The sequence below is a fragment of the Ursus maritimus genome, unplaced genomic scaffold, assembly GCF_017311325.1.
Source record: "Ursus maritimus isolate PB19 unplaced genomic scaffold, ASM1731132v1 scaffold_14, whole genome shotgun sequence".
Lineage (NCBI taxonomy): Eukaryota > Metazoa > Chordata > Mammalia > Carnivora > Ursidae > Ursus > Ursus maritimus.
The window spans coordinates 9,481,731-9,496,262 of NW_024423786.1; the positions used below are offsets into that span (position 1 = coordinate 9,481,731).

General features: G+C 44.2%; 1 protein-coding gene across 1 annotated transcript in view; it reads right to left on the reverse strand.

Moving 5' to 3' along the window:
* LMCD1 (LIM and cysteine rich domains 1) overlaps nt 1-13,121 on the reverse strand; it is a 58,228-nt gene extending 45,107 nt beyond the window's left edge. The window contains exon 1 of the mRNA XM_008697934.2: nt 12,966-13,121. Coding sequence (XP_008696156.1) covers nt 12,966-13,007 — 42 coding nt within the window. The 5' untranslated portion in view covers nt 13,008-13,121. The remainder of the gene's footprint in view (nt 1-12,965) is intronic.
* Between the last annotated feature and the right edge of the window lie 1,411 nt (nt 13,122-14,532).

Consider the following 14,532-nt stretch of genomic DNA (forward strand, 5'->3'; position numbering starts at 1 on the left):
TAGGCGAGTCGGCAGGAGGATAATAAAACTTGGGACCAGACATTAAAAATTCAGAGTCTGGTTTGGAATGGTGCCTTCCCCAACCCTCTCACTTTCATTTCCTTTTCATCTCCAGATTCTTCCTACATCTGCCAAAGAGTCTCCCTCCCATGCCTCCGGCCCCACTCCTACCATGCCAGTTCTAATCTTGAGCCATAGGTCAGAAGGTTTTCGATTAAGCCACATGGATGAGGATCCCACTGAGGGGTGCTGGTCTCACTCTATTCCATGTCTGTCTTGTATCCTTTGCCCTCATGTTCTCTGTACCTCTTTCTACCCCCTCAGGATTCTTTGTCTCTACCAGTTTCCCAAAGTGGTTGTATCTTTTTAAAAATTTTTTAAAGATTTGAGAGAGAGAGAGAGAGAGAGGGCACGAGCACACACACGTGCATGCACACGGGAGGAAGGGCAGAGGGAAAGAATCCTCAGGCAGACTCTCCACTGAGCGCAGAGCCCCACACAGGGCTCAGTCTCATGATGCATGAGATCATGCGTCAAGCCAAACCAAGAGTCAGACGCCTAACCAAATGAGCCACCAAGGTGCCCCAGCAAAGTGATTATATCACTTTACATTCTTCCCGGCAACGTATGAATTCTAGCTGCTCCACGTCCTTATCAACACTTTTGCTATTGTCAGTATTTAATTTTATTACTCTTCTGGGTGTGCAATGCTATCTCACTGTGCGTTTGTGTTTTTCTGATGATTAATAAGGTTGAATATCTTTCCCTACACGTAGTAGCCATTTAGACATCTTCTGTCACATGCCTGCCTGTTCAAATCTCCATCTATTTCTTTAAACTGGACTGCTTTTTAAAAATTGATTGAAAGGAGTTATTTATATATTCTGGATATAATCCTTTGCCAGATATATGTACTGTGAGTATTTTCTCTTTGTGGATTGTCTTTTACTTTCTTAGTGGCATCGTTTAATGAAAGCAAGTTGGTTTTGGTGACCAGCCTTCATATTTATTTTTTGAGCATTCTCTCCAGATGGAAAAGTCACCAGGATATAAAATTTACATTACTCTCTTACTGCTCTAGCATTCCACATAGTAATAAATTATGACAACTTGGCAAATATTTTTTAAAGCTTTTTAAAAAGATATTACCTCTGCTTATCAAGGTTTTCTTCTTTTCCTTCTTAGTCTTCTCTGATTTCTTATCATCTCCCCCTGCCTCCTGCCCTTTATAAATGAGGTACTTTACATGTGGTACAGTGCAGATTTTTCATGAGTATTTATGATGTGGGTTTGGAGTTCCTAGTGCTTTAGGGTTGCCTATCCCCTTCTCTTCTGTCATGTTTTTGTACTGTAAAAGCTCTGCTCCAAGAAATAGAAGTGACCTTCCCAACTGGGTGCGATTAGAAGGAGAGGTAAATATGCTGCTCAGATGGAGAAGGGGGCACAAGTCACAAAACTCATGTCAAAACAAAAACTGGGAGCTGTCTGTTGGCCATCTCACTCAGCTGAAAGCTGACAATAGGTCTCCCAGAAGGCAGGAACTAACCAAGGAAACAGATGCTTTGACCTTCATCCTGAACAATATGTAGGACTTGGTTAGTTACCAGAACTGGAACATTAGAAAAAAGTGGTCACTGCATCCTTGACCTGGGGAGCTAGGGAAACAGAAGTGATGGGAAAAAGTTGCAGAGAGAGAGATTAGCTCACAAGAACTTCTAATATTTAGAGGGGTTCAAAAAATAGGTCCCGTCAGGAGCTGCACATGCTGGTCAGTGGTATTCTCAGAGGATCTGGCTTTTCTGTCCAGTTCATCTCATGTTTAAGGCTAAGGATGGGATGGTTGAACAGAATAAAGTTTTAAAAGTCTTTCTGAACATGAAATGCTATGAGACCTCAAATTCTTACCCCAGCTCTTCTACTAACTAGCTCTGCGACCTGGAGCAAGTCACCTGACCTGCTAGATCTGTTTCCTTGTTTGCTAAATAAGGAGGATGACCTAGGAAAACTCTGAAGCCCTTTCTACCTCTTAAAAATTAATTGTAATGGCTGAAATATACAGTACAAGCATTATTCGAATAAGTGTATCATGATTTCCCTTGTGATGGCCCCAGCCCTGGGCTGGACCCAAGGAAAGGTGCAGAGGCGGGTGACAACAGCCATTCTCAATAGCATGAATCTTATTACAGGGTGTCTCTCCCTATGGGCTGTTTGGGCATGTTGGCTGTGTAGGAGGACAAGGAAACACAGCTTTTCCATTAAACTTTGCTTCTTTTCAGGTCCTTGCAAACACAGGCATGATCCCCATAACTTCATTTTCCAGATAACTGAGAGGAAATCTTCTGGGATTTTTTTTTTTTTAACATATCATATACAACTGACAAAGATCAAGAGCAATCATTCCAGTGGCATTTTGACATCCAAACCATGTGTTTTTCATTTCGATGCCTCACCTGCTCTAACACATGGCAATGAGGAACCCACACTCTCAGGCCAAGTGAGAAATCTGAAGAACTTTACAGAAGGTATTGTTTTGATGTAAGATTCTGGATCTTGTTAAACAAGTTCCGTATTTCAAAGGGTTGATTTTCTTTCACTTATTTCATCAAAGAGTCCTAGTTGGTATTTTTCCTCCAAGTATCAGAGTTTAAAGGTGAATAAAACTTGGGGTGCACAAACACGCCCTGTGACGCTCTGGATCACTTTCATGCTCTGCTCACACGTGCAGTATGCTGAATTTCACGGGGTGTGTGTGCGTGCGTGTGTGTGTCTGTTCCTTTCTTCCTATTGATATTGCATATTCTCAGTTATCTGAACCTAAATCTTCCTGCAAAAATTCAAACTCAGAGGGGGTGAGTTGGCTGCATTTCCTTTGCTGGAACTGAGAGAGTCTCAAGCCACTGCCATAAAGCTTTCTGGGTGCCAGTTTGGCAGGGCCTGCTATCCTGATCACTCTCAAGTGTTCTGGTTGAGAGGCAAGAGGAGCAAGTCCTCAGATGAGAAAATAAAAGACACATACGTGGGGATGGATGCATACATGGAAATAGATTTCCCCACAGTTCAAGATGGAGGACATTCCCCAAGTTAGAAGTCAGGTAGGATGGAGAATATACGTGCCAGACTTGGAAAGCATAAAGCTGGACTATGACCTGATCCTAACAGCTCATTTATCCTTGTCTCTCAACACTTGGCTCAGATGTCGTCTCCTGGGTAAGTCTTCTCTGACCTCCCAGGTGGGGTGAAGTACTGCCTCCTCTGATCTCCCTCAGTTCCACACTTGTACCTCTGCTCGAGGTTTTCAGGCACTGTTCATTCTCTGATGGCCACACTGGCTGTTCCTTTCCCGAAACCATCAGCTTCCGAGACTCTTCTCCTTCTACTTTTCCACTTAACAGCTTAGTCCCTTTGTCCTAGCATATAATAATTGCATATAATACATGTTTGCACGGACTGACTTCTTGAAGTGTGCCAAATTGGAAGTGGAGAAGTTTCACCAAAGTAATATTTTTATTATCTTTACCATTTCGCTCTCATGCGCTCTTTTCATAGTGATGGTAACTCCTGTTTAACATACAACATTATTTGTCAAGTACTGTGCTAAGAACTTAACAGATTGTTGTTGAGGACAACTTTTAGGCCCGTTTTACTGATGATGAAACTGAGGCTCAGAGGTAATGTGACTTGTTCAAGATAATAGGAAGTGAGTGGCCAGGCTGAGGTTTAAAAAGAGCCTCAGATCTCAATCCACTACAGCTATATGTGTGGATGTGTGTTTATATATGTACATATTTGTGTATATGTGTATAGAATACTGTTAAAGCTTTATTTTGACAGAGGTCTTAATATATTTGGGCTCCTTTGGTTGTCTGACATGAAAGCATCCCTTCTCAGAACAATAGTTTAAATGCATGAAATATGTAGGATTACAGAGGATAGTACCAATATATAAAAACAGGTCTATGATTTAGTAATATACATGCCTTTATTAAGTTAATTAACAAGACTTAGCAGTGGATTTATTGTTATTTCAGAACATGGGCAAGTATAAGTGGTACATTAGACATCTATCTTAGCTGGAATAGGTATGAAAGTATTAGATTCCATCGGTATCAAGGGCACAGGGCCTATATCCAGCTATCTTTTTCTAATGTCAATGTCTTGTACAACAGCTTTATTTGGTTAAAAAAAAAAAAACAGAACAAGTTAAGGGGCTGCTAAGCTGTCAGGGCTTTTACCTTCATTCATAATTGAAAGAAATGCTGAATCAGAAAGAGGTCGGGTATATAAAGGTGCAGTTTTTCTTCATTTACATTCCTTGATACCCTCAATTCTGTCCACAGATCCCTGGTTAAAAATGTCTCCTCTATCTGCTAACAGGATTTAAAAAAATTTCCTTGACTTCCTCTAAAATAAGCTCCCAAATGCTGACCCCTGCCCCTGTTATGGCCAGATCCCCTTAACAAGGACACCGGCTGGCCACAGGAATGTCTCGGCAGGTGGATGGCCCTCCTCCAGGATGAGGGCAGGGCTGGGCACCACTTTCCCTCTACTTCTTCCAGCCAATGGATTAGCCAGGCCAGTCACCTTGGTAGTCAGCCCCATGAATCAGTACCTGGACATGCCACTTAGTCATACAGCCCAAATAGATGCTGTCTTCTTAAGGGCAGGTTATAGGGGTGTTAGTCAGCCAAAAGGCCCTTTCTCCATGCTCCTGTCCTTTGGTGCCCCTGCCATCAACACCACTAAGGACAGAGCCTGGGGTGTTGGGCTGCCTCTGAGGACATAGGCTGAGCACGGACAGTTTGTCCAGCACCATGTCTGCAAGGCAGCTGAAGGGGCTGCTGGTTACCAGAAGTACCTGAGAGCAGCCAGTAGTTTCCCCTGGCCTCAGACTTTTCACCACTAAATACCCTGTTTAAAATGCACTAACTAGGGGGTGCCTGGGTAGCTCAGTCTGTTAAGCATCTGCCTTTGGCTCAGCCCACATCCAGCTCCCTGCTTAGCAGGGAGTCTGCTTCTCCCTCTCCCTCTGCCCACCGCCCTCACTCTCAAATAAATAAATAAATAAATAAATAAATAAATAAATAAATCTTTTTTAAAATGCAGTAACTGGGAGAATTATCAGCCTCATTCCTCTGTTACACTGTAGAAATGACTGGGGTCGGATGTGGCTCAGATGTGTGCAGTGTTGGGAAATATGAGGGCGGGTAGCAAAGGAGAAGAATTAAGTGTGTAGGGGTGTGTGTTTGTGTGCGTGTGTGTGCATGTGCGCATCCGCACACACAATACAGGTGGTCAAGGAATACACCGAATCATAGAACACTGACATTATTTGGCCTTTATGCTACCTTTATGGGAAATGAATTTCATCAGACTCAAGTTTACATGGCAGGGACCAAAACTTTCTTATTCACTGACTTCAGCACAATGCCTGGCACATGACAGATGCTGAATAAATATTTGCTAAATGAAGAGATGAGTGACTATTACCTTGATTTATAAGCAAGACATCTGAGGCTCGGTGAGGGTGAGTGCCTATCTAAGATCACATGGTTGGGGCCAACCACTGGTCTCAGGCAAGGGGAGGGCTGCTTTCTAGAAGTGTAGCAACCAGCCACCCAAAGCAAATTGTTGCCATTGTCACGATTTTGCATATGATGCAGCCTGAGTATATTTATGGCTAAGTCTAAGTTTAGCTACAAAGAGAAAATCCTGCAATCTGATATCTTAGAAGCCACATGTGACATGACGTAGGTAAGTTGAACTTGGTTTCCATGCTCCGGCGCTTAACTACCTACGGGATTTCTGTGCTGTACTGAGGAGAGAGGATACCAGGAAGCAAGAGGAAATATTTTTTGAGCACTTACTAGGCATCCAGGCACCTGACGTGCTTTATCTCATTAACTATTGTTTAGATGTAGAACTATTGTTAACTCTCTTTCTCGAATGGGGAACCAGAGGTCCAGAGAGGAAAAGCAACTTGGCAGAGGTTGCAGACCTAGCAAATGGCAGGACTATGAGTCACACCTAGATCTCCATGCTTGCAAAGGCTATGTGTTTAACCACTTCTCAATTGGCCTCTAAATCTTGTGGCCAGAGCTAAGTTCATAGCCAAAATGTTCGCTTGACCTTCTGAAGTTTGAAGGTATGAAGCCGACATGAAATTAGAGTACTCTGGGCATGGAAGTGACAGAATATAGAACATACCCTTTCCCCCACATTCATAAAAGATGCTGTGAATCAGTGCATCTTTCAGCTACGTCTCATGTAAGTTTTGGATATGCTATTTCTCCCCCACGTCCCAATTGCAACACAAAGGGACTGACCAAGCCAATCCCTAGATTCTGCTCAGCTCTTTTAAGTAATGATTCATTTGCATTTTTCTCCAAAGATTAATTTTATAAAGAATCTAATGTTTTAAAACAGAAGGAGAAAAAAAAAAATCCATAAACAGATCATGTGGATTTGAAACAGCCGCCATGGGCTGGACCCCAGTACTCCTTTGTGCTTCCAAAGAGTTACTTGCCAAATGGAGCCTTTGCTTTTCTCCCCCTCAGCAATCTTATTTCCTTTTAAAGCATGTCCTGGTGGGGGCTTGGCTGTGTTTTGCTTGGTCCTGATTCACGTGTTATTGGGTAGACCATGAGTCAGGCTGACCAGGCATGTAGAGATACACATTCCAGAGGCCAGGCTTATCCCCAGGCTAGAATTTCCTGGAAGCTCTGGGACTGGGATCTCTAGGATTTTTTTATTTTTATTTTTATTTTTTTTTGGTCAAGGGTCACTGCTTCTTCAGTAATTTTAGGATACTGTTGTATGCTTCTTTAGACTATCTGTCTACCAGCCTCCTCCCTTGAGAGTTCAATCAGACATCTAGAAAACCAGGAACCAGGTGAAATCTAGAAAGCCCTTGTTCTATACCTGGAAAGGGCTTTGACTTATTGTGGGTGACAGGAGACACCGACTAGTGACCAAGAACTACCAGAGAGGTACAAATGCCTGTTAGCATTTGGCAAATGCTGGGCAATTCCTGAATCAGATGTGTAGAGAGACCTTGATCTCTGAGTGAAGCGCGCAGTGATAATCAGAGCTCCTCTCTACCAGACTGCTACTTCTGAGGAAAGCCTTATTTTTTCTTAGAGTGGAAAGAGCTTAAGGTTTGGGATCAGAGAAGAGCTTAAGGTTTGAGTTCTTAACCCGCCATCATATGATCACTTAGTCTTAACTTACCCATGTGGAGAAAGGACATTCACATTTTTGCATGGTAGTCCTTAAGGCTAAATGGGAGGTGAGAAATGTCAAGTGCCCTGCATGCGCTCAAGAGAGGTCTTTCCTTCCTTTCTGTGGTCTTTCCTCAAATTTGTCAATGCTAGCAGACAACAGATGAGTCTTCCTTCAGAGTTCTTAGGGGACAGGAGTCCAAACAAATGATAAAAGGAAGACCAAACATGTCCCTTCTGAGAAAAAACAAAAAAGGGTTTGCTTCTCATATAAAAGGAGTAGACAACGAGTGAAGAGTTGATCTGGGAGTTTGACAAAGCTTTGTACTTGTTTTATTGTTTCTGTTTTTGAGAAACCACCATCAAATTTCTTCATCAGATATTTAGGCCTAGATACCAAGTTTAAGTGGTGGCCACCGAAAAAGTCTCAGTGAACATATGAGACCTAATTCTTGTTTGTTATTTTATTTAAAAGCTTTATAGAAAAGAATTCTGGAGCTGCAGCAGATCCAGGCCATTGATATATACAAAGCTCCAAGAATGGGTTTAGGACATCTTGAATGTTCCATGTGAAGTTACAGAAATATCATAATCTCGAGGGACTCCTGTCAAATTGGTTGGTGGCCCTGGACCTGGCAAGATCGTGGCAGCTGCCAGCCAAATCCTCTTCCTGATAGCAACTGAAAGGGTGTGTGTGTGTGGGGGGGGGGAGTACTTCCATAAAGAACAACAGTTGTCTCTTCCTTCTGGATGTCCTGAAAAGCTGTTCCACAATTCTACCTTCAGTGGAACAGAGTTTTAGGCCTGTTTTTCCAGAATCACTTATTATTTGGGAGACAGCATGGTGTATAGGAAAGGTCAGTGGACTGGAGGGAAAAGGAAGAATGGTCCTCATCCAAGGTCTGCCACTTACTAGGGAAAGTGACCTGTCTAAAGTCACCTGGTAAATAAATGCTTGCGGTTATTAGAATGACTCAACCCCTGCCAGAAAGCGTTTCTCATAATACATGTTTAAATGGTGTTGGATGAACACTGGGGAGTTAAGAACTCCCAAGGTCTATACTCATCATGCCAGATTTCCACTTTATTATTCACACACTATTCACACTATTTTGAATGTGCAGGTTGGAAAGAAAAAATGATTCTTTCCAAAGTCAAAGTCAAATCGAATACCTCTTCTGGAGCCCTGTGACTCCAGTGGGTTGCACGAGAATTATCCCCTCACTTCTTTGCTCCTTACCTCTTCCTCACCAGAAGTGGTAGGCATTGCGGTGGGAAGAATGATGCACATGTGAGTCTGTGTCAATGTCCCTCCTTCCTGGTCCCCAGCTTTTGCTGAACTCAGCCTATTCTTTTTCTTCTTTATTACTTTTGGCCAGTTAATATGGAGAGAAGATCAAACTACGGGCCCTTCAGAGGGGAATACCAAAGTCCTTTTCCCACTGTCCTGCTTATAGCATGGTGGGTAGGCCCTGGCTAAGAGAAGGTCTTGGAGCCTAGGTGGCTGAGAGTAAACCCTAGAGATGGTCTGTGATTAAGCCTTTCCCTGCCTCCCATCTCCCCAGATGGTGGATGCACTGGTGAAAGTCAGTCATCAGCCCCCAACCCCATATATTCACACACGTCTGCACAATATGACAGGCATCTGTGATGTACAAAGTAATGGCTTCAGCATCTGTTTTCGGAGATTCTTTAAGAAGGACTTGGATAATTTCTTTCTCTCTTTTAAAATAAGTCCTCTCTTTTGGGCCAACTTGCTTTTATACACCTATGGGCATGTCTCCAGTGCTTGGCTATTACGGTCTTTAAGTGACAGCTTAATATATTTTTAATATTGAGGGAGCCAACAACAATTCTCGAGGAGCTGTGTTTACATTGGATCGGCTCGCTCAGGCAACGTGCCAGCAGTGTTGCACGTCGCAGGAACTGGAGGTGAAAGCAGGAAGGGCTGAGGACAGAGGGGAGGATGAAGCTGGAGGACAGGAAAGCCAAGAGGGAGGGGATGCAGAGAATGGTGTGGGGAGACGCCCAGCTGAACCTGGCATTGCACTTAGAACCATCATTTAATGCTCCTTTGACATCGCGTTGAGGGGTGAAAAAGAGAACCTTTTGGAGCCAGTCCACTGGCACATGCACAGTCCACAGTGAACATGCTCTCAGATCTCTTTGTTCTTGTCCTTTCTAAATTCCTGCAAATGGCTCCTTGGCAGCCAACGGGCCTGTATTGTTGCAGAGCCTAAATGGGCTTCAGCACATCTTCTCAGCAATCTCAGATAAGGAGCTTGACCCCTCTGGGCCTCAGTTTCCTTGCCTAAAAAGTGAAAAGAGCTCCCTGTCCTCTTGCAGGCCTAAAATTCTGTGACTCCAGAGTGAAATGACTGGTAATCTCTGTTCCATGTAAGCAGATTTTGTATCTGTTGGGCTAGAATGAAGATGAGATCAATGTTCAGCTTATCAAGACTGAGCAACTCACTTTGGTTCAGTGGAATGAAAATTAGCTGCTCTTCAGAAGGGATAGTCATAAAGAAAAGTGTGTCCTTCATTCACCAAAAGACTCCTTTCAGCATTCACACCCCCATCAAAATATACCATTGCCACCAATAATAATAATAACAACTAACTCTATTTGAGAGCTGCTGGGCTGAGCCCTTTATATACATTATCTCATTTAATGATCACAGACACCTTGGGAGGTAGATGCTGCTATTGTCTCTCCAATTTTCAGATAAGGACACAGACTTAGAAGTTAATTAGGTAGTACACAAGAGCACACAGCTAGTAAGTGGTAGAGCTGGGGTATGAACCTTGATTTGGTTATAAGAATAGTAGTACCAGTATTCTTAAATATGTTTAATAAACAATAGAAGAACAAATCCACAGTAGTGGTTGATTTCACTGAAAGAAATGGCATTTGGCCTTCAAGGCCCTTTATTACCAAGGAATGTTGACTATTCTCAGGGAACTCTCTGTTCTAGGAAATCTTCTCTTTCCCAGTAGAAAAACAAATGATGGCTCAAGAGCAGCCATTGGGAGCATTTAACTTAGCACAGATGAGAGAAGGCAGGTAACTGTTTCTAAGCTCTGCCGCTAACTAGGTATGTGATCCATGGTGAGCCACTCAGTTCGTCTGGGATTGGTTAGACGATCTCTAAGGTTACTCCAGGTTTTGGATTTTATGTTCTCTTGAAGACCTTTTTATGACTTTCCAGCTGCTAGGGATTCCTCAAACCCCACTTCCCCTTGGGGTTAGGGCAGTAGAGACAGTCTGTATGCCATTTTAAGCCATTTCTTATTTTGTAAATAGGACCCTTGCAACTCCAAGAGTCTATGAAATCTTTTCAAAATGCTTAAGTGTGATTATGCATCCTGAAGCCAAATGTTATAAAACCCCCCACTGCTGTAGATTTAAAGGGTAAATATGCAATAAAAGCTTTTCAACATGCTGTTGGCATGACATGGTGTTTAATCACTATTATAACGCTCAGCAAGGAGAGTTTCTCCCCCACTCCTTTCCCTTCCTTTGACTTTTTGAGTTGAAGACATCGGTTAATCTACATAGTGTTGATTGTCCTCCTCATTGCCACGGTCCCAAGAAGTTAAAAAAAAAAAAAAAATCCACCCTTTCATCTCTACCCACCACATTCTTTCTCTAAGCCTGAAATTGGATCTAAATGGAAAATAAACCCTTTGCAGGCCAAGGAAGTTGGCACTAGAGGGTGACAAGAAGGGGAACATGTTCCACCTCTAATCCAGATAATCACACTCTCCGATGCAAAAGAAAATAAAAACAAGGCTTCCTCCAAGTGGTGGCTTTGGTCCTCAGCAAGGAGGAGGGTTTCCATGTACTGGGTCTTACTTCACCTTTTATCTACCCATCAGCTTGTAGTAAAACCACCCCAAAATCATCTGACTTTCTAGAGGACCATGGGGCTCTGCCCCTTTAGTTCTAAACTCTTTTACCTCAGCTGAATTTCAGGAGGCAGTTCAGACACACAAATATCCTGGTGCTATAACAAGCTAAAGAACGTTCATGTACAAAATGTACTGTCCGTGAACGCTATGGTCTTAGCTGGACAGATATTCAGTGGTTCACTGGTAGTTTATTGAGTCCTGCTGTGTATGGTATGCTGTGTTGGAACAGAGATGAACGGTTTGTCTTCAAGGAGTTTAGAAAGATGTATAAAGAAATAAAAGCTGTGCATGCATGACTTGCTACTAGGTAGAAATTAACAGGTAGCTTACCAAGGTCTAAAGTGTTGGGAGAAGTCCATAGAAGGAGAGAGGACTTGATTCTCTAAATAGTCTGGCAAATGTGATGGGACATGGTACATTCCAGAGAGATGCCCTGATTAAGTCTGACTTGGTGTACACATTCAGAAGGGTCTGCTGGACTCTGTATGGGAGTCTGGGGAAGGTCAGCTGTGTACTGGTGCAGCTATAAATCAGATGCATGAACTCTGTGCCTCTAAGTTATGTGGCTTGCATTTTTATTTTGATTCTGACATACATTTGGGGTTCTTTCTTTCTTTCTTTCTCTTTCTTTCTTTCTTTCTTTCTTTGTTTTGTTTTGTTTTGTTTTTGCCTCTCATTCTACTCCACAGGTAATGGCAGAGGTCTAAGGAGGACTTTGCCCTGCAAGAGTTTAAAAATGACTGATGAGCACTGGGTGTTATACGTGACTAATGAATCACTGAACACTACATCAAAAACTAATGATGTACTATACAGTGGCTAACTGAACATAATAAATAAAATAAAAATAGAACTACACTATGAAAAAAAAATTGACTGCTTTGGGAGATTAACCCACAGTGTACTACTGCTGTTACTGATGCTGGGAGAGAAGAGGGACTATCATCCCCAAAACTGGAGACAAGAAAACAGAGGCACAGAAAAGTGATTTGGTCAAAACAGTACAGCTAAAAAGTCCAGGGCCAGGGTTTCAGTGCCTATGGCTTTCCATATGCTCCACTGCCTGCCGGAACCAACGCTCTATAACCCTGGGCTTCAGTTCTCCATTGGCTTAGACTGTCTGTGTCTCTGCCCCCTTCCAGCTCACTTGTCCTCTAAGCCTCTGGCCTGTGCCCTCTCCCAACTGCATCCAGGTAAGTAGCCGGTGGGTGTTGGAGCTACAAGCACAGCTGCAGGCCCCTCCTGCAGTAATTCACCCGTGACCTTCTGGGCTCCTGGCCAGCCCCTCCTGAAAGGGAAACGTGCAGACCTGGGGACAGAAATTAGTTCCCATGTGCTGGAACTGCTGCCATGGCCAATATCACCAACTAAAGAAACACGTGTGTGTGTGTGTGTGTGTGTGTGTGTGTGTGTGTGTGTGTGTGAAAAACACAAAACACCAGGATGACCGCAAGAGGGAAGATTCCTTATGAGTAAATATTACCCTCCCCCCAACCTTCACCTCATTACCGGGAGGGGAAGGGAGGGTTTTTTTCCTCTCTACAGACAATAGGATTGCTATTAAAAAAAAAAAAAAGTTTTACTTTATTTAAATTTTAATTGGCATCATGGAAGAACTAAGATTTTTTGCAAATACTTTACACAATGGCTTTTAAGAGTAAGTTTTGGGGTGTGTGCCAGTTAGTTCAAGTATGTATTCCCAACTGTTCTGTTTTCTGGGAAGTCTTGGAATTTAATGAGTTTCATTCTTATGTCTAGGTAAGTCTCCGCGAAACCTGGGGGAGGGACACGGGGAAAAGGAAGAATGTGGGTAAGTTCAGGCAGATCGCAGCTCACCTTTTGAACTCCTTGCTTGAGGTCCTTAGCCACCTTTGCCATCTTCTGTGGTGCAGGAACAGCGCCTAGCTTCTCGGGCAGAGGCGCGAGGGCGCGCAGCGGGGACAGCGCTGGCTGAATGGCCAAGTTCGCGGGCCCAGGGGGAGCTCTGCGCGCTGCCCCGCGCCGCGGGGTCCTTTAATTGGAGAGCGGGACTCCCTCTAAAACGGCGCCAGCCAATCCTCGCGGGCGCTCGCGCTCGGCCAACCAATGGCAGAGCGCGGCTCCCCCCTCCCTCGGGGCGGCCTAAGCCGGGCCGGGCGGCTGCGGCTGCGCGAGCGCTGCCCTGACGTCAGTGCGGCCGCGGCCCCTGCCTGCCCTGGCGGCTCACATCTGTCCCTCGAGCGAGCGGCAGGAATCCGTCCCCACGCCCTTCTCCTTTAAAGGACAACGGGCAGAGGGTGGGGAGGGCCGCTGGGCCCCCGCGATCCATTCAGGTCAAAAGGGAGAGTGATCAAACAGGAAGGCTGAGGTATTTTTAGTGAGCTGGGTCCAAAAATAAATGCTGAGCCGTGTTCCCCTTCCCACCCTTTCTGCCTTGTCCTGGGGGGAGGGGGGTGCGGGGCGACGGGGGAGGCAGGTGGTGTGCGGCTGCACTGACTGGGCCTGCTAACTTTCCCAAACCGGGGCAAGTCCTCCAGTCACCAGACAGGAGGTGACAACACAGTGAGATAGGATTTTTTTTAAAATTAGTATTTGTAAATTATTAATCTGCCTTTCACAACTTGCTTTGTGTAAATCCTCCCAATTCAGGGAGGAGAATACAGTCCTGATTTTGTACGCGCTGAGATGTACATCTTCCTAGTTTCAGAATTACCTTAGGTGTTGTTATGACCGTGATGATGGTGATTATCATTTGCATTTGGTAGATGAGGCCATAGGCTCACAGAGGGTGACTGGTCCAAAGTTGAACTCTTTGGCAAAGCTTTAAATCTGAGTTAGCGAGAGTGAGAACTTACCAGGGGAGAAGGGGCACAGGATGACAAGAAGCCATAAACGAGGAAATTCTAGTTAAACTCCATAAATTGGGCTATGGAGATCTGGACAAGCAAGATTCTGTCTGTGGATTTCTCACATCCTTGGGGTGAAGTGTTTGGCAACATCTAACATAAGTCCTGTAAGACAGTATGAGCAAGGTCTTCCCTCACTATGCCATCTCGTGTGCCTAGAAATCTACATTTGTATACTGAGCCAGTTCCACAGACCTGGGGTCCCAGAGGCATTTTCTTCTCTACCCGACAGAGGACCGAACCAGCCCCTTTTTACCCTGTGGAGAATACTGCTCTGTCATGAGGTTTTCCGTCCTGTAACTCACGTTCACAGTACCCCCTGCCAGAACAGGGCTCAAGTGAGCTACCATAAAGCTAGGTTGCAGGGAGGCTGAAGGGGGGGGTGTGTCTCAAAGTACTTCATATGACTGATTTAGGGGGATGGGGAACTGCAGGTCACATTCTAGGGCTTTCTCTCTTATTGGAGGTACTTTCCTTCTTAAAGCCTCCTCCGTTTTGGTTCTTAACACCTCATCATC